The 18,430-nt window shown below is 41.6% G+C and overlaps 1 protein-coding gene across 2 annotated transcripts in view; it reads right to left on the bottom strand.

Annotated features, from left to right (window-relative positions):
- The window catches only part of CTNNA2 (catenin alpha 2), a 747,858-nt gene that overhangs the window by 647,647 nt on the left and 81,781 nt on the right, over positions 1-18,430 (bottom strand). For both annotated transcript variants that reach the window (XM_054029838.1, XM_054029839.1), the window contains exon 2: positions 2,376-2,482. In XM_054029838.1, the coding sequence (XP_053885813.1) occupies positions 2,376-2,477 (102 nt within the window). In that variant the 5' untranslated portion in view covers positions 2,478-2,482. The remainder of the gene's footprint in view (positions 1-2,375; positions 2,483-18,430) is intronic.

Below are 18,430 nucleotides of genomic sequence, written 5' to 3'. Positions count from 1 at the left end.
TGCCAAACTATGAAAAAAAATCAGCATGTTGCTGCACTCATCCAAATGGTGGTGGACTTCAGGGCACATGTTAGTTTCTATTGTTGGATAAAATGATGCCACAAAGTCAGGTATAATTATTTACATTATGTACATGGGTCTTGCTGATCTTAAATCCAGCAACACCAAATGTCACCAAGGCAAATCCAGAAACCTGAGTTTAAATCACTAGTCCCAACCTAACAGGAGCTTTACTGCTTTTGTCTGAAGTCTTCGACCATCCTCTCAGAGACCCTGGAACTTTCCCCTCCTGGCAGACTTTTCACCCTTTAATAAAGGCTGCCCTCTCCTGACCTATTACTGCCTAACAGAGTCATCCTGCTATAACTTTGCCTGACTTCCCCTTCTATCAGCAGGACCAGAGCGAAAGACAACTCATAACCTAATTCCTCACCCCAACTCAGCATGTTAGGATCTTGCAGATTTTAAAAGAGCTCTCCACATTAGCAGCAGATGTATCTGTCTAGGTTTGTCAGGAGAGTTCATGAACATGTTAAATGAAAGCCACACCCATGTGACGTTCCCCTGGTGTTCTCTGGACCGGTGATCTGCTAGGTCACCCCAATCCTCAACTCTGGGAGCCAGCCTTACCCTCTCTGTTGTGAGAACCCCACTCCCGGGTTGTTCCTGCACAGCCTCAAGCATGTAAGCTACTCCCAGCTATGTGAGTGAGCACTTTTGGCCAGCTGCTGCTTGGATTGTGCAACCGAATGATGCTAGCCAATATCTCCGGTCCCAGACACAACCCTAGGAACCTCCATCTTTCAGTGTCCAGTTATGCCCGCTGGACGCTACAAGCTTATATGAATTAATCAATTTAACAAAGACTTTGATATGTACCAGGCTTGTTATTCCAAGGGAAGTCTCTGACACACTTCAAACCAAAAGCACTGCTTCAGGTAGAATAAACAAACAAATATATTAACTACAGAAGATAGTTTTTAAGTGATTATAAGTCAAAGCACAACAAGTGCTATTTGGTCAAATGAAATAAAAGCTAAACGCATTCTAAGCTGATCTTAACACTTTCGGTGCCCTTACAAACTCAGATGCTTCTCACTACAGACTGGCTGGTTGCCCTTCAGCCAGGCTCTCCCCTTTGATCAGCACTTCAGTCGCTTGGTGGTGGTGTCTGTAGATGGAGGTGGAAGAGAGAGAGCATGGCAAATGTCTCTCCCTTTTATCATGTTCTTTCTTCCCTCTTGGCTTCCCCCCCCCCCCCCCCCCGCCACTTCAGAGTCAGGTGAGCATTACCTCATCCTAATCCCAAACTGACCAAAGGAAGTGGGGTCACTCACTCAAGAGTCCAACAGATCCTTTGTTGCTGCCTAGGCCAGTGTCCTTTGTTCCTGTGAGGCTGGGCTGGGTTTGTCCCACACATGCCCTGATGAGGTGTGAACTGCCCCATCTGCTCCTGGAGAGTTTTTCCTGGGCTTGTTTTAAGCCATGAAGACACATTTTCTGCCTCATAACTATATACATGAAATTACAACCTATAACATTATTATAACAACAATGCTCAGTGCATCATGAGCCTTCTGAAGACACCTGACATGACAAACTTTGCATTGGATACCACACAATCATATTATAAGGATGAAAATAGCGGGAACATGGGGTTGCAGGGTGTTCCCCCGAGGTACAGAGTGTCACAACCCATTTGATCACTTCAGCAATCTCAAAAGTCATGTAGCCAAGGTTTACCTTATACTGGCTTGTCAAATGTAATTTGAAGAAAAATATAAAATACCTTTTTTTCCAACATATAAAAGGCAAAACAAACATATTAATGGTGGCAGCAATTTTGCTGGAAAGTGACATCATTCAACATGCGCAGTGTGGGAGCCACACATAAAAATATCATTTAAAAATAGAACTTTTGTTTAATATCAGTTTTACTCTCACTGTAGAAGCCAGCATTAAACTCAAAAGAAAGCCTTCCCCTTGTCCTTCAGGCCCACCTCTTCCATAATGTCTTTAAGAAAACTGCTAATTAATAATGATGTGAGGAACAAAAGGGGATAGTTGGCATTTACTTTATATATAATTGTTAGAAGAATAATTGCTGATTGTCATTATCTATTATAGCCAGATATACATTGTATTTGTCTGATGTTATTCCTCTCCCACTACTCTTTTTATGATATTTGTCTTAGACTGCAAAGTCTCTAAAGCAAGAACTCCTGAATATGTGTTTACACACTGCCTAGCGCATGGAGACTGCCTGGAAGCCCTTAAGCACTACTGTAATATAAGTATTTAAGAATAACAATACATTGAGATACAGCATCACACTCAAGACAACAGCTAACTAGTGTACAAAACAATCAACTTACCTGTGTAACAAGTGGTTCCAAGAGCCTCTCTACTGTAAGAGTCCTGATTTCTAAGCTTTTGGGGTCCCATTTTAAAATGATAGGTGAAGTTGCAGAAGTCATGCTCCCTAGAAGAGACAAAATTACATAAACCTATGTAAATTATTCAGTCTGTATATTTTTTAGCTATTACATAAAGAGGAGTACTTACATATTCTGTGCACACAAGATATACAACAAATATTCCTGCATCACTTACCTACTTCCCATATGTACACAAGACCCACAGCAAATTTCACACTATGTTTGAATTCATTCACAAGGTCCCTTTCCCGCTACATTCTCTCTGAACTCCTTCTTCAGCACCCACTTTTGTCATGCTGCCTACATTTGATCTAGTTGCAGTGCTGCCAACTCTTGCAATTTTATCATTAGTCCGGCAACATTTGACGTTTTTCTCAAAGCCTCCGCTCTTGGAAAAATGTAATTACGTGAACATCTCAGCATTTATTTACAAAACAAAAAGGAAGTTTACAGCCTCCACCACTGCAGAGAACAGATTGAAAATGTGAACCATAAAGGCTCAAAACCCAGAACATTTATAAAAAGAAACAAAATGTATTATTTTTTTAAAATCTCACGATTTGGTGAGGAGAGACTAACTCCGAATTTTTGAAGGCTTGGCGTTAGCATTACTATGTTGACTTGCATAAAAGCTAACCATTTGTTGTTCCTCTTCCTCTAACCTCTGTCTACCTACCAGTCTTTGGACAGGGTGCTCACTGTGTTCGGATCCATCCTGTTTTAAATTCCTGAAAAGTGCCTAGCATTGCATGAGCAGTGCCATATAACAATAATAATTAATAATAAAAGTAGCAATAATAATGTTTTGCAATGTCTTGTATAGCTGAGATCAGAATAAAGCCTTCTATATTTAATTAACCCAGACATTTAAAATGGTTTTCTAAATCCAAACTAATTACTGCCTACACTAAACCACAGAGGAATGTATTTGAGTAATATGAAAGGCACATTATAATTTACAAAAGCAGAGGCATTCAGGCACATACCCTGAAGTTTGCAATCCATAGCACACACTTGGTACTGTCAGTATTGCTCACCACCAGGCAACATCTGATGGAAGGACTTGTAATAAGAAGGACATGAAATAGGAAGGACTTGTCCTGTGTCATTCAGAAAAGTTGCAGTGCCTATTAACTACCACTCGGAACCATAGGTAGGTAAATGCAGACCAAAGGCATTTCACAAGAGACAAAGAGATTTTTATCTTGTCCATACACTACCTAAAATATAGCATAAGCCAATACGAAAGCAGAGTGTAATACTGTAGAACCTAACTAAGCCATGCTCCTTATAATTTGCACATGCAAAAACGGCCCTCTTTTCTCTCATTTTTGCCAATATTCTCCACCAAAAGTATCAGGGTAGATGCCTAACTGCTGAAAAACATGATGCTGATTGACATGGGCATCTAATAATCACCATGGTCATGCCAACCATCATAAATTTCAGGGCTTGAGGTGAACCACTCAAGCTATACACGTTTGCTGAAGACGTTTTAAAGAAAGTCACATCACTGAACACACAGCTGGAAATCACTAGCTAAGCACCTGGAACAAAAGTCTGTTGAAGGGCTAAACCAACTTTTGACAGCAGTAGCCTCTTCTTCACACACAGAAATAATATTGTCTTCATTTGGATTAATTCATTTAAAGCTGAGAAATCGATTGGGAGTTGAAAAAGCAGGAAAACTTGTCTCTCTCTTCCAGTCTAGGAATAAAAATGAGACGGGAAGGAATGAGATCTACTAGTTTTAACAGTTTAAAGGACAGTTTAAATAACTTATGAGACTGTTGTCTCATTTTCAAGAGACATAGGTGAGTAGAAACTTAAGCTCCAGTCACTTTCATCCAGGCATATTTGAAAATTTCTCCAGGTTAAACTGAAATAGTCAGTTTAATTCACTGTCTACAGTTAATCCTTCTGTTCCTTTAATAAACTATTTAGTTGTAAATGTGAAACATGTTTTGATAAGAGAAGTTTATATATCAAAAACAATTAAGGTTGTTTTAATAAAAATAAATTTTATAAGCTGTTTTGTGTGTTTAATTAAATTCCAATCACTATCCTAATGCCGCGTAACACAAATCATGAGCTAAAATTAATTATCCAGTAAATAAGCACTATATAATTCACTATTTTCTAATATACTAAAATGTACTATAAATAAAAATCTTAAAATATTAAGCAATATAATTGCTTAAATAAATGTAGATGTTCATAGCGTACTGTTCTAGGTAGCAAAAAGATGTACCAAATCTAGTACAAAGACTCCATTTAGTTGTGAATCAACATGTTTTAATGGTTATATCAACCAATGAGAAAACACCGTTATTTAGAAAATAACTAAAGTACAAATGGAAAAATTGATTAAAATCAAGGCTTTCCAATTTGTGATTTAAATGATGACTTAAATTGCCTTGCTTTAAATCAATCCACCCTGATTGCAAAGTTAACACAGTTAAGCAAAAATAACAAAAATGTCAAGTTAAATAATTATTCATTCTATTTCATTAACTAATGCCACCTGAACAATTTAAAATGAAAAAAAGAGTGAATAGGGGTTACACGCCTGAGCATAATCTCTAAGGATTAAAGATTTTCCTTGCAACTCATAGGGAATTCTTTCCAAGCCGAAAAACAGTCAAACAAGGAATAGTCTGTTGATCATAGTCTGTTAACATATTGTGTTATCTCTTCTACACAAACAAGCAAAAACATTACTTCACATATTGTATTTAAAACACAAGAACCTCACAGCCCTGAAGTATTCCAATGCATTTAGGGCAGGTGGGACACTGGCAGACCAGGAGCCAGTTTATGCCAAGGCCCCAGGCCTCACTGAACATTTACAAATGCATAGCTGAAAACCAGATGGATGAAGCATGTATTTTTCTCGCTCAACTATGCCCCATGTTATAATGTAACAGTGAACACTTGCATTCTATATATCCCGGATAACTGAAAGTGCTAAAGCCTGGGGGAATTACTAAGGTCAAGTTTTTGTCATGGTTATTTTTAGTAAAAGTCATGGACAGGTCGCGGGCAATATACACAAAAAAAATTCATGGGAGCCATGACCTGCCTGTGACTTTTACTAAAAATAATGAGGGGAGAGAGGGTGGGTAGCGGGAGGGAAGGAATGACAGTTGAAGCCCCATGGTGTGGACTGACAACCCCAGCCCTGCCGCCATGGTGGGGAGGAGCAGGGCGGGGCAGGGGAAGCACAGTCCCAACTTCAATCCTGGGTGAAGCCATGGGGCAGGGGCACAGAGCAGCAACTCCAGCTCCGGCCACAGCCGAAGCCATGGGAGGGGAGATGCACAGACCCGGCTCTGGCACGGACCAAAGCGGCAATGTGTGTGTGTGTGTGTGTGTGTGGGTGCACAGCCCAGGCTCTGGCCGCAGGGGACCAGGGGGGCACACAGCCCTGTCTCCAGCACTGGCCACAGCCACAGGGAGGGAGGGATACACATCCCCAGCCCCGGCTGAAACCAAGGGTGAGGGGCCCACAACCCTGACTCCAACCCCAGCTTCTGACAGCTGAAGCCGAAGTCATGAAGCTCCAGTAACGTCACAGAATCCATTACTTCCATAACCTCCATGGCTGAATCGTATCCTTAACAATTACACACGCTCTGGTGGGAGATTGTGACCACCTAGATGATAATCACTGGGCTAACAAGGTAATTGGGGAGAATATAAAGAGACGAAACATGAAGCAAAGGCAGCTGAGGAAGGAGCTCAAGAGGAACTCAGAAGGAAGCTCAGAGGGTGAGCCTGGGCTGAAGAGTGAGGGCTACAGGGCAGTCTGTCCTTGCTCTAAGCCCAGGTTACACGTTCTGGGGATGTAAGAGGGAAATAAATGCACACCTTGGTGAATGATAAACAGCCTGGTGTGTGTTTATGACTGTGGAACCCCCTGAACTAGTGCCCTGTGACACTCTGTAACACTCTGTAACTAAGTAACCCATCAAACAGAACAAATGTGTAATGCAAATGAAGGACTATAGCAGGAAGGTGCTAATCCCTGCATATTTCAAAAAAGTGGTCATGTATGACGATCAAAGACTCTAAATGCTTTCCTCTCTCTCCGCATCATCAAAGAAAGAGTCCAGATGGGTAGTGACTCTGTCAACTTGTTTTTCTGTGACAAGAAGCAATAAGTATGGACACAAGGAAAAATCCTTCATCTCTGGACTGTTTGGATTCTAACAGGGCAGAATAACCAAACAAGAACAGAGATCCCCAGAATTATTCTGGGTAGCCCTGAGAGACTTTTGAGAAACGGGCAGATTACTTCATCTCTTCTACCATTTGGAATTATAGACTGTGACTCACCTGTACATATATTTTACCTGTATTAACCTCTCAATAACTCTCATTTATTTCTCCTGGTTAATAAATCTTTAGTTAATTTGCTATAGAATTGACTTCCAACATTGTCTTTGGTGTGAAATTTAGGAAGCAAATACTGGGTGAGTAACTGGTCTGTTGGCACTGGGTGCAACCTGAATATTCTGTGGGTTCAGGGCTGCCCAGAGGGGGGGGCAAGTGGGGCAATTTGCCCCAGGCCCCGGGCCCCAGGCCCTGCAGGGGCCCCCACAAGAATGTTGGAGGCTCCTCCCCGCCTCTGCCTTCCCCCATCCCCCGGTGCCTCAGCGTGCCGCATCCGGGAGCGGCCCTGGACAGCGCTGCAGCCGCGTGGCCTGAGCTCTCCCGCTCAGAGCCGCGTGGTAAGGGAGCAGGGCTCCGAGCTCCGGGCCGAGCAGTGGGAGCTCAGGTCCCATGGAGCCACGCCGCTGCAGTGCTGTGCAGGGCCGCTCCTGGACGCGATGCGCTGAGGCTCCAGGGTGGGGGGAGGTGGGAGTAAGCAGCATGGTAAGCCCCCTGAGCCAGACACCCCTCCGACACCCCCCCACACAGCCCTCACCCCCAGTTCCAAGCCCAGCCCCTCTGAGCCAGACACCCTCCTGACCCCACCCCGCCACAGTCTTGACCCCCAGCTCTGAGCCCAGCCCCTCTGAGTTGGACACCCCCCAATCCCATTCCCCCCCGCAGCCCGACCCCCAGCTCTGAGCACAGCCCCTCTGAGCCGGGCACCCCCGACCCCATCCCCCCACAGCCCTGACCCTTAGCTCTGAGCCCAGCCCCTGTGAGCCGGGCACCCCCCCAACCCAGAGCCCAACTCCCCACCCAGCCCTGGGCAACAGCAGCGCCACCCCCAGGCAGCAACAGCCCATTGGCACCAACCATCACCCAGCGACAGCCCATTATATAATTGCAAATGTATACATACCATTAAAGCATTTAATGTTTTTAAATAATGTATTTTGTATATTTTCAAATGATTACAAATTATTTTTTGAATGTATTTCACTGGTTATTTTTTACATTTCCAAATACATGTTACTAGAGAATTGCAATTTTTTTTTATGGAAGGGGCCCCCGAAATTGCTTTGTCCCAGGCCCCCTGAGGCTCTTCAGTCTGCTCAGCATCACTATCTGGTCAGGAACACTCCCACTGCCAGTAGTGTCAACCAACTGCCCTTGCTCCGGCTCCTACTCCTGCACCAGTCTGTGTCTGTTTCCATGGTAGTGTGGGTCCCTGTGTCCGGGCAGAATCCTAATTTCAGTGAAACTCTGCCTGGGTCCACACTACCCTGAACTTTTAAAAACAAAACATTGACATATTTTACTGTATGTGAGACTTGTCTTTTCCACTCATGGAAAACAGGGAGAAATCAGAACAGGAGTACTTGTGGCACCTTAGAGACTAACAAATTTATTAGAGCATAAGCTTTCGTGGACTACGGCCCACTTCTTCGGAAGTATGCATCCGAAGAAGTGGGCTGTAGTCCACGAAAGCTTATGCTCTAATAAATTTGTTAGTCTCTAAGGTGCCACCAGTACTCCTGTTCTTTTTACGGATACAGACTAATACGGCTGCTACTCTGAAACCAGGGAGAAATCAAACTCTTGAGTCTAGCACACTACAATGTGTTGCTTTCATCAATAGTGTAACGATCTTGGGGTTCGTTAAATAACAAATTAGTGAATGGGAAAGGAATAAAACTTTAATAAAACAAACTGGAGAGCCTCTCTGCTGAACTGCTGCACACAGCCATGCTATGTTTCCAAGCCCTGTTTCCAGGGCACATCTCCAAATTCCCACATTCACAACACTGGGTCCTGTGGCACCTTTAAGACTAACAGAAGTATTGGGAGCATAAGCTTTCGTGGGTAAGAACCTCACTTCTTCAGATGCAAGAAGTGCAAGAAGGGGACTGTCTGTGACTCCATTATAAGACTCTTGTATTACTTTAGGAGTTCAATTTGGCACTGTTTTGGTGAAATCTAATTATAGAACATACTACCAGTTTGGGTGTCTGACCTGCTTTTGACAGTCTGCCCTGAGGTAGGCACTCATGGCCATGAGCCACTCTAGACAGCATGACACCACTACGTTTGTGCCAACCAATTATGTATATGGAGGAGAACTTATGCTATCCATCAATTGAGGATAACCACAAGATTTAATACAATTAATATTTTTGTTTAAATATAAAATATGATATTTTTTAATGTGAGAGAGAAAAGGTTGTCAGGAAAAATTCTCTCTTTTCATCTTAATTTCCCAGCTCAGAAAGAAAGCCAATATTTTCCAAGAGAGACATGGTGGGAATTTAATTAAACACACAAAACTTCACCCACCATGTCTCTCTTGGAAAATATTGTTTTTAAAAGTTCAGGGTAGTGTGGACCCAGGCAGAGTTCCACTGAAATTAGGATTCTGCCCGGACACAGGGACCCACACTACCATGGAAACAGACACAGACTGGTGCAGGAGTAGGAGCCGGAGCAAGGGCAGTTGGTTGACACTACTGGCAGTGGGAGTGTTCCTGACCAGATAGTGATGCTGAGCAGACTGAAGAGACTGCTTCCTCTAAGAGCCTATATATTTACCCTGGCATCATGTGGGTGGGTCCTTGCCTGTGATTGGCTGCCATGGGGCCTATCACAAGACATGCAGGTAATTGCCTCTGATGACTCATCACACTCTCTGGCTCAGGAATTTCCACTGTTGACAACATGCTACAAGGTTCAAAGTTTAAATCATGCGCTGTCAGCGGAACAATAGTCAATAGGTTTTTCAGTCAGGTTTTTTACTGAGGAACTGCATGTCCTCTCCAATAAACATTTAGAAAGATGTTGGTCATAATTTAGTTCAGTGAAACTTACTTTGAATAAAGATCAGCACATACCTGTAAAGGTATAAGTGTTGACACCCAAACTAGCTTCAGCTTTCAAGAAACATTGGATTATTATTTATCTAACTACATCGTCAATATAGATTTTCAAAATGGAAATAAAGTTTTGAAAAGCAGATACTCCTAGAGAAAAGCAAGAACATTAAAGGAACTTGGAAAAGATTGTAGGCAATGTTGAAGCCATGTTGGTCCCAGGATATTAGAGAAACAAGGTGGGTGAGGTAATATCTTTTACTGTACCAACTTCTGTTGGTGAAAGAGAAACTTTTGAGCTTACAGCCGCCATTCTCTGGCTGCCCAACTGTGAAGGCAGCAGTGCAGAAGTAAGGGTGGCATGGTATGGTATTGCCACCCTTACTTCTGTACTGCTGCTTGCGTAGGCGCCTGGCCAGCAGCCGTCGCTCTCTGGTCGCCCAGATCTGAAGGCATCATAGAAGTAAGGGTGGCAATACTGTGACTGCCTAAAAAAACCTTGTGACCCCCTGTAACTCCCTTTTGGGTCAGGACCCCCACTTTGAGAAATGCTGGTCTCCCCCATGAAATATGTATAATACAGATGCTCCCCGGGTTATGCAAACCCGACTTACGCAAATCCGGACTTACGCAAAATTCGACTTATGCAAAGCGTTCCAGAACAGAACACTTGCATAAGTCGGGGAACATCTGTATAGGGTAAAAGCGCACAAAAGACAAGCAATAAAGAAGGATGACCCTAGTGACAGTAGTGGAGGAACACAGAACCGTAGTCCTAACACTACATTTACTACTGGAAGGAGATAATTGTAGTAAGAAGAAGGCCTGAAACATAAGGCCTTGTATCAGAGGCCTTGTATCGAGGCCTCGTATCAGGCCTTACTACAATAATGTTAGGCAAAGGATACTTGTTTGTTTAAAAAAAAAAAAAGACACAGGAAGGACAAAGCAGAAAAATAGAAATAAGAGTAACAAAAGAGTTGCAACAAGCAGGAGTGAAATAATACCTTAGTCCTTTTAGAAAGGCTTACATTTTCAAAACCCAGTGGAAATATGAACTAAATAATTCTCAACAGTTCTGTGTAGTAGATAAATAGGTAATATCCCAGACAAAAACAACAACAAACAAACAACAGTTCAGAGTTAAGGTTGAGCAGACACACCACTAATGCATTTAGAAAATTCGTTAATGGAACACTGCAGTTGTTTTAAAAAAAATAATTGGGAGGCATGAAAGTGCACAGTTCAGATAAACTAAGCAACTTTAGCTCTGCTTCCATACTACCAACAACCTCCCATCCATACTACCAACAACCTCCCATCTCTCACCTACCACCTCATGCCTAAGTATGTTGTGACATATGGTTTTAAATGAATTTCTACAACACTTTAAATAATTTTTATAAGAGATTTGAGAACTCCATATCTTATATTTAGAAAAGCCATGCTATTTGAAAAATGTGTATGGCATGTAGTAAATGTATTCTAAATCTGTGACACAAAGTGTGATCCTTTGCTACTACCCTATCCTTTACTTTCGGAGTGTAAGTCACAAACTAAGTGTTCTCTGCTTACCTGATTTGTATTTGTTAATAGAAAAATATTGTAAGAAATGTAGCTACCCTATTTGGAGGCATATGTATTTTAAGAATCTGTTTCCTCCTCCAAGGAACTTAGCTTCTCTATATCTCATTAGATTGTAAGTGACTTGCCCAAAGTCACACTACGCATCACTGCAAGAGCCAGGACTGGAACTCAAAAGATCCTGGTTCACAGCCTTTTTCTCAATCCAGTAGACTGTGCTACCTGTCACAATGGGTATGGACAGACAAAAAGAATCAGACTTAAAGTAGAGGAGGGCACAAAGTAGAAAGAATCTGAAAGGTAATTGTGCAAGAAGTGGTAAAATAAAAAATCCAGGGAAATATGAAAGAAAGAAAGAAAGAAAGAAAGAAAGAAAGAAAGAAAGAAAGAAAGAAACACTGAAAAGGAAAAGAAGATGACAGAAGACAGCAGAGAGGAGAAACACCCTGTGGGTAGGAGCACCTGTCATCAGTCACTGACAAGCAGCACAGCCTTCAGCAGATCTGGCTGAAATAACAGCAGCTGACATGGGAGGCCCAAACCACCTTACCTATAAAAGAACATTAAAAGATGGGACAGGATGGTTTGGAGGGATATTTGTCTCTGTTCATTTGAACTACACATTTTTGACATACCTGTTTATTTTGTTTCTTATGTGCGCTGCCTTTTCTCTCCATAAAATTAAACTAGAAAAATAACCAAAACATGGTTACATGCATACCACACACATACACATGAGGGTGGCATGGCCAGATGCTCAAGTCAATAACAATTAGAGGGTAATTGCTTGACCAAAAAAAAAAAACAGGGGAAAAAAATAAGGTCATGTTGTCAGTGTTTAATTAATTTTCTTCCAACTAGTTTTTAAATAGCTACATGTAAAAACATAAGAACATGTAAAATTCCTATGTCTATTTTTTTCTGCAATGCACATAAGAATGCACTTCTGTCCAAAGAATAACTATGACCGTTGACAAGAAAAGCGCCTCAAAAGTACCCAGTGGCTTAGGCTTAAGTCTCATTTTGAAAAGCAACTAAGTCCCATTGAAAGGCTCTTACATCACTTAGACACTAGACAATTTTATCCTGGACCACTAACCACTATTCATTCACACACAGCAGCTGAGCCTCATAGGCTCTCATGACCCCAGATGGAAACTGTTCTACCTGTTCTAATGGGCTCTAATGGACCAATACCTTTGAGATCACCACTGCTCTACTGCAGCCAAATCGGAGCCAAATTGAAAGCTCATTGAAGTCAATAGGCTTTGGATCAGATCCTTGTGAAAAATGACATTGAGAAATGGATTATTGACTGGGTTGGGTGAATTTATACTATGCAATGCAGTCTCACCCTAGCACAAATTGCCTCCCCTCACAGAAGCAGAGGAGACAATCTGGCCCTAAATTTCTATTTATTGTTAGTGAGCACCTTCATGAATATCAAATGTTTACATTATCTACATATTTCACAGTATGGACCAGTTTTCATAAACTTTTCATCATTTTTCGGTAATATCAATGCAATATTCCCTCTTCTTTTAAAGTAGATAGACAAAATGTGTGGATTAAGACACCAAGAGGAATATTTATTTCATTCTCACACCTTGCACCAGATGTACATTGTTACTCAGTAAATATGTTTAACTACTGTAGATTTTTTTTTATTCAAAATATCTAGCTATTGGCATTTATAAAGTACTTAGTGTAGTAAATAGTAATTATCTTTGCTTTAAAGTGGTTGATCATTTGTGCTCCCAATATCATACAGTAGACTGAGCCAAATGTTAACAATTCCTACAAGAAGCCCTTTCTAAAACCATAGAATCTCAGGGTTGGAAGAGACCTCAGGAGGTCATCTAGTCCAACCCCCTACTCAAAGCAGGACCAATCCCCAAACTAAATAATCCCAGCCAGGGTTTTGTCAAGCCTGACCTTAAAAACCTTGCAGGAAGGAGATTCCACCACCTCCTTAGGCAACCCATTCCAGTGATTCACCACCCTCCTAGTGAAATAGTTTTTCCTAATATCCAACCTAAGCCTCCCCCACTGCAACTTGAGACCATTACTCCTTGTTTTGTCATCTGGTACCACTGAGAACAGTCTAGATCCATCCTCTTTGGAACCCCCTTTCAGGTAGTTGAAAGCAGCTATCAAATCCCCCCCTCATTCTTCTCTTCTGCAGACTAAACAATCTCAATTCCCTCAGCATCTCCTCATAAGTCATGTGCTCCATCCACCTAATCATTTTTGTTACCCTACGCTGGACTCTTTCCATTTTTTTCACATCCTTCCTGTAGTGCGCGGCCCAAAACTGGACACAGTACTCCAGATGAGGCCTCACCAATGCCGGATAGAGGGGAATGATCACGTCCCTTGATCTGCTGGCAATTCTCCTACTTATACAGCCCAAAATGCCATTCGCCTTCTTGGCAACAAGGGCACACTGTCGACTCATATCCAGCTTTTCATCCACTGTAACCCCTAGGTCCTTTTCTGCAGAACTGTTGCCTAGCCACTTCGTCCCTAGTCTGTAGCTGTGCATGGGATTCTTCTGTCCTAAGTGCAGTACTCTGCATTTGTCCTTGTTGAACCTCATCAGATTTCTTTTGGCCCAATCCTCTAATTTGTCTAGGTCCCTTGGTATCCTATCCCTACTCTCCAGCTTATCTACCACTCCTCCCAGTTTAGTATCATCTGCAAATTTGATAAGGGTGTAATCCACAGCATCCTCCAGATCATGAATGAAGATATTGAACAAAAATGGCCCTAGGACCGACCCTTGGGGCACTCTGCTTGAAACCAGGTGCCAACTAGACATGGATTCATTAATCACTACCTGTTGAGCCCAATGATCTAGCCAGCTTTCTATCCACCTTACAATCCATTCATCCAGCCCATCCTTCTTTAACTTGCTGGCAAGAATACTGTGGGAGACCGCATCAAAAGCTTTCCTAAAGTTAAGGAATAACACGTCTACTGCTTTCCCCTCATCCACAGAGCCAGTTATCGCGTCATAGAAGGCAATTAGGTTAGTCAGGCATGACTTGCCCTTGGTGAATCCATGCTGACTGTTCTTGATCACTTTTCTCTCCTCTAAGTACTTCAGAATTGATTCCTTGAGGACCTGCTCCATATGATATGTAGCCTAAACCTTTCCTGCTCAAACTTTTATTTGTGAAAATATGAGATCACTTCCTTATAAGTATCATTGTGCCTACTCCTAAATTCCTGTACTTGAAGACTTTAATGAAATTACACCTGAGTCTCCCGGCATCTCTTTCACCAAAAAAGATTCCTTCCATATCTTTAGGTCAACCAGCCACATTGCCCTCCTCTGTGGTCTCTCTAATAACTAGAGATCTTTTAAATTAAGTTATCTAAATTTCACACAATATTCCAGAAATATGCAGAAGTGCCATGCAGAAATGCAAAAAAAAAAAAAAAAAAATCTCATTTCATTAGATTTAACATGTATTCTTTTTTTAAAGCAACCTATCCCCTCTATTAGATACTGGCACTGCTCATATCACCTCTACATACCTTTTTGCCTGTCTCATTGATATTTAATCCTCTTAATTCGTATTTCACTTTTTTGTTCTTCTCACCCCAGAAGCAACACATTTCCTGGATTTAAAAGAATATTTTAGTCATCTGACAATTTACCCAATAAGTCCAAAAGCTCCTACAATTTCACTATATTCACCACTGTGTCAACTATCTTCTGCTTCAGTACCATCTGCAAGTATGGATACCAAGCAAATACAATAGTTCAATTTTCCAACTCAGTAATTAATATGTTAAACAGGATTGTTCTCAGCATAAAACCCTGTGGGAACCCAATTGTCATTTCACTCCAGGAGGATTTTATGCCATTAATGATATCCCTCCTCACTGTTCCTGCCAACTTGCACATATTTTCTCATCAGTACTGATATCTAGATTTATCATCTTGTTCACCAATTGCCTGTGAGCAGGGCCGGCTCCAGGCACCAGCTTAACAAGCAGGTGCTTGGGGCGGCCAAGGGAGAGGGGCGGCACCTGCGGCAATTCGGGGGCGGCAGGTCCCTCACTTCCTCTAGGAGCGAAGGACCTGCCGCTGAACTGCCGCCGCCAATCGCGGCTTTTTTTTTTTTGCTTGGGGCGGCAGAAATGCTGGAGCCGGCCCTGCCTGTGAGACAACTTACTAAAAGCCTTACTGAAATCCAGGTAACTCACATCCACTGCCATGCTTTCATTAATTTTTTGCTCCTTCGAAGAAGTTAGATTTCTTTGACATAATCTATGGTTAGTGAGCCCATGCTCAAGAGAGCCTAAACTCTCATATTCATTTCTAAAGTACTATGCCAGGACTTATTTGTGATGCAGTCCAACTATACCATTCTATAATTATTCACTTGTCTCCAGCTAATCTTAAAAAAAAGTAATATAATCACAGAAAACAGAGATGGAAAAGACTCATTAGATCTTCTAGTCTGACTTAATTTCCCTTTACTGACAGGAAGTTTGCCTGATATTCATCTTAACTTTTCTGGTTTTATTTAATTGAATCCCAATTCATCATAGGAAGCTGTTTTGCTCCTCTGGTCCATTGGACCTTTCTGCCCTGCTAGGGATTCGATCAAGAGGCTGGTTTTCTAAGCCACTTCTGAAATACTGGAATACAACTTGGGAGCAACATCATAGCTATATTATGAGAAGGAATAAAGCTGACTAAAGGGTGTTAAAGCTAATGAAAGTGTTGTTTTCTCTTGTATGGGGCAGTCTGCTATCTATTGAAAAGATACTTGATAAAGCAGTGAGCCAGGAAATGCATACAGTCCTGTCAATTTAAAAGGTAACTATCTAGAGATGGAAGAGTACAGACAATGTGCTAAATCACCACAGCCAGATTGGTCTTTAATTAAAACAAACAAACAAACAAAAACTTTGGAGGAATCTAATTTGAAGGGGATGGATTTGTTACACTCTTTGGTTATTGGTCTACAAGTATCATAACATATATAACTATTGTGAAAGGAACAGGAGTACTTGTGGCACCTTAGAGATTAACAAATTTATTAGAGCATAAGCTTTCATGGACTACAGCCCACTTCTTCGGATGCATATAGAGTGGAATAAATATTGAGGAGATATATATACACACATACAGAGAGCATAAACAGGTGGGAGTTGTCTTACCAACTCTGAGAGGCCAATTAAGTAAGAGAAAAAAAAAAACTTTTGAAGTGATAATCAAGATACCCCAGTACAGACAGTTTGATAAGAAGTGTGAGAATACTTACAAGGGGAGATAGATTCAATGTTTGTAATGGCTCAGCCATTCCTAGTCCTTATTCAATCCTGAGTTGATTGTGTCTAGTTTGCATATCAATTCCAGCTCAGCAGTCTCTCGTTGGAGACTGTTTTTGAAGTTTTTCTGTTGTAAGATAGCCACCCGCAGGTCTGACATTGAATGACCAGACAGGTTAAAGTGTTCTCCCACTGGTTTTTGAGTATTATGATTCCTAATGTCAGATTTGTGTCCATTAATTCTTGTGCATAGAGACTGTCCGGTTTGGCCAATGTACATGGCAGAGGGGCATTGCTGGCACATGATGTCATATATCACATTGGTAGATGTGCAGGTGAACGAGCCCCTGATGGTATGGCTGATGTGATTAGGTACTATGATGATGTCACTTGAATAGATATGTGGACAGAGTTGGCATCGGGCTTTGTTACAAGGATAGGTTCCTGGGTCAGTGGTTTTGTTCAGTGACGTGTGGTTGCTGGTGAGTATTTGCTTTAGGTTGGGGGGTTGTCTGTAAGCGAGGACAGGTCTGTCTCCCAAGATCTGTGAGAGTAAAGGATCATCTTTCAGGATAGGTTGTAGATCTCTGATGATGCGCTGGAAATGTTTTAGTTGGGGGCTGAAGGTGACAGCTAGTGGAAATGAGAGACTGCTGAGCATAAACAGGTATCTGATTCTGAAGGTAAGGAGAGGACTGGAAGAAAATTCATCTGAAGAAGTGAGGTTCTTACCCACGAAAGCTTATGCTCCCAATACTTCTGTTAGTCTCAAAGGTGCCACGAAACACAAAGTAGTTCAAAATAAATTATTGAAAAAATAGACAAAATGGAGACTTGACCAGAGAGAGGATTTCATAAAGAACTGCATGCAAATTGCAAGTAGGTTCACATTATTCGTATTTAGTTGCACTGGTTCCGCTGAACATAGATAGGAAAAGTTAAGATAATATTATGTAAGCAGCTGAGAAATTGTGGAGAAAGGGAGCACACAGTACACTTAAGCAGCATGAATTGATTTAGGAACAGCAACAACAACAAAATAAAAATAAACCCCACCCCCGAAAAAACCAAAACCACCTCTACTCCGATATAACACAACCCGATATAAAACAAATTCTGATATAACGCGGTAAAGCAGTGGGGTGGGAGGGGGAGGGGGCTGCGCACTCCGGCGGATCAAAGCAAGTTTGATATAACACGGTTTCACCTATAACATGGTAAGATTTTTTGGCTCCCGAGGACAGCGTTATATCGGGGTAGAGGTGTAAAACAAACAAACAAACAAAAAAAAACCAAAGCTCTCTAAAGTCAAGTGATAAAGCTGCAGTAGATTAACCCCTGGCAGGAGCAACTTCTAGAACTGCAGTTGTAATATTATAGCAAAGATGAGCTATTCTTCTAATGTGTCGTTAATTATTAGCAACAAGGCTGGTTCCACTCAATACCAAGATTTACATGCATTGCACACACACACCCCTCTCTAAAAATAAATAAATAATGGAGAACAAAATACCAGCAATATCTCTGTAGTCACAATGTCTCCCAAAAGAGTCCTGGAATACAACCATGAAAACAATCTCAAGGTTACAGTTTGTACCTAGCTGCTTTTACTTTTCTAATGTTCTTATACAAAACTACAGAAAGAAATCCCACACAGAGAGGCAGTCCCTTGGGTAGACCAGCCCCAGGCCATTTAGGGCGTTGTAGGTCACAACCACCAACTTATCTCCACCTGTAGACAACAGGCTTTATCCAATACAGTCAATCCACTACCTTTCATCCATAAACTATTTTTTAAAATTTATTTTAAAAGTTATCCATGAAAGGTACTAGTCAGGCAGCATGGATTCTTCAGCAATGTGTCTCATACCAGAT

This window comes from Malaclemys terrapin, chromosome 5 (genome assembly GCF_027887155.1).
Source record: "Malaclemys terrapin pileata isolate rMalTer1 chromosome 5, rMalTer1.hap1, whole genome shotgun sequence".
In the NCBI taxonomy this organism is placed as follows: Eukaryota; Metazoa; Chordata; order Testudines; family Emydidae; genus Malaclemys; species Malaclemys terrapin.
The sequence above is the reverse complement of the archived record's forward strand: the minus strand, read 5'-3'. Positions and strand labels throughout refer to the sequence as shown.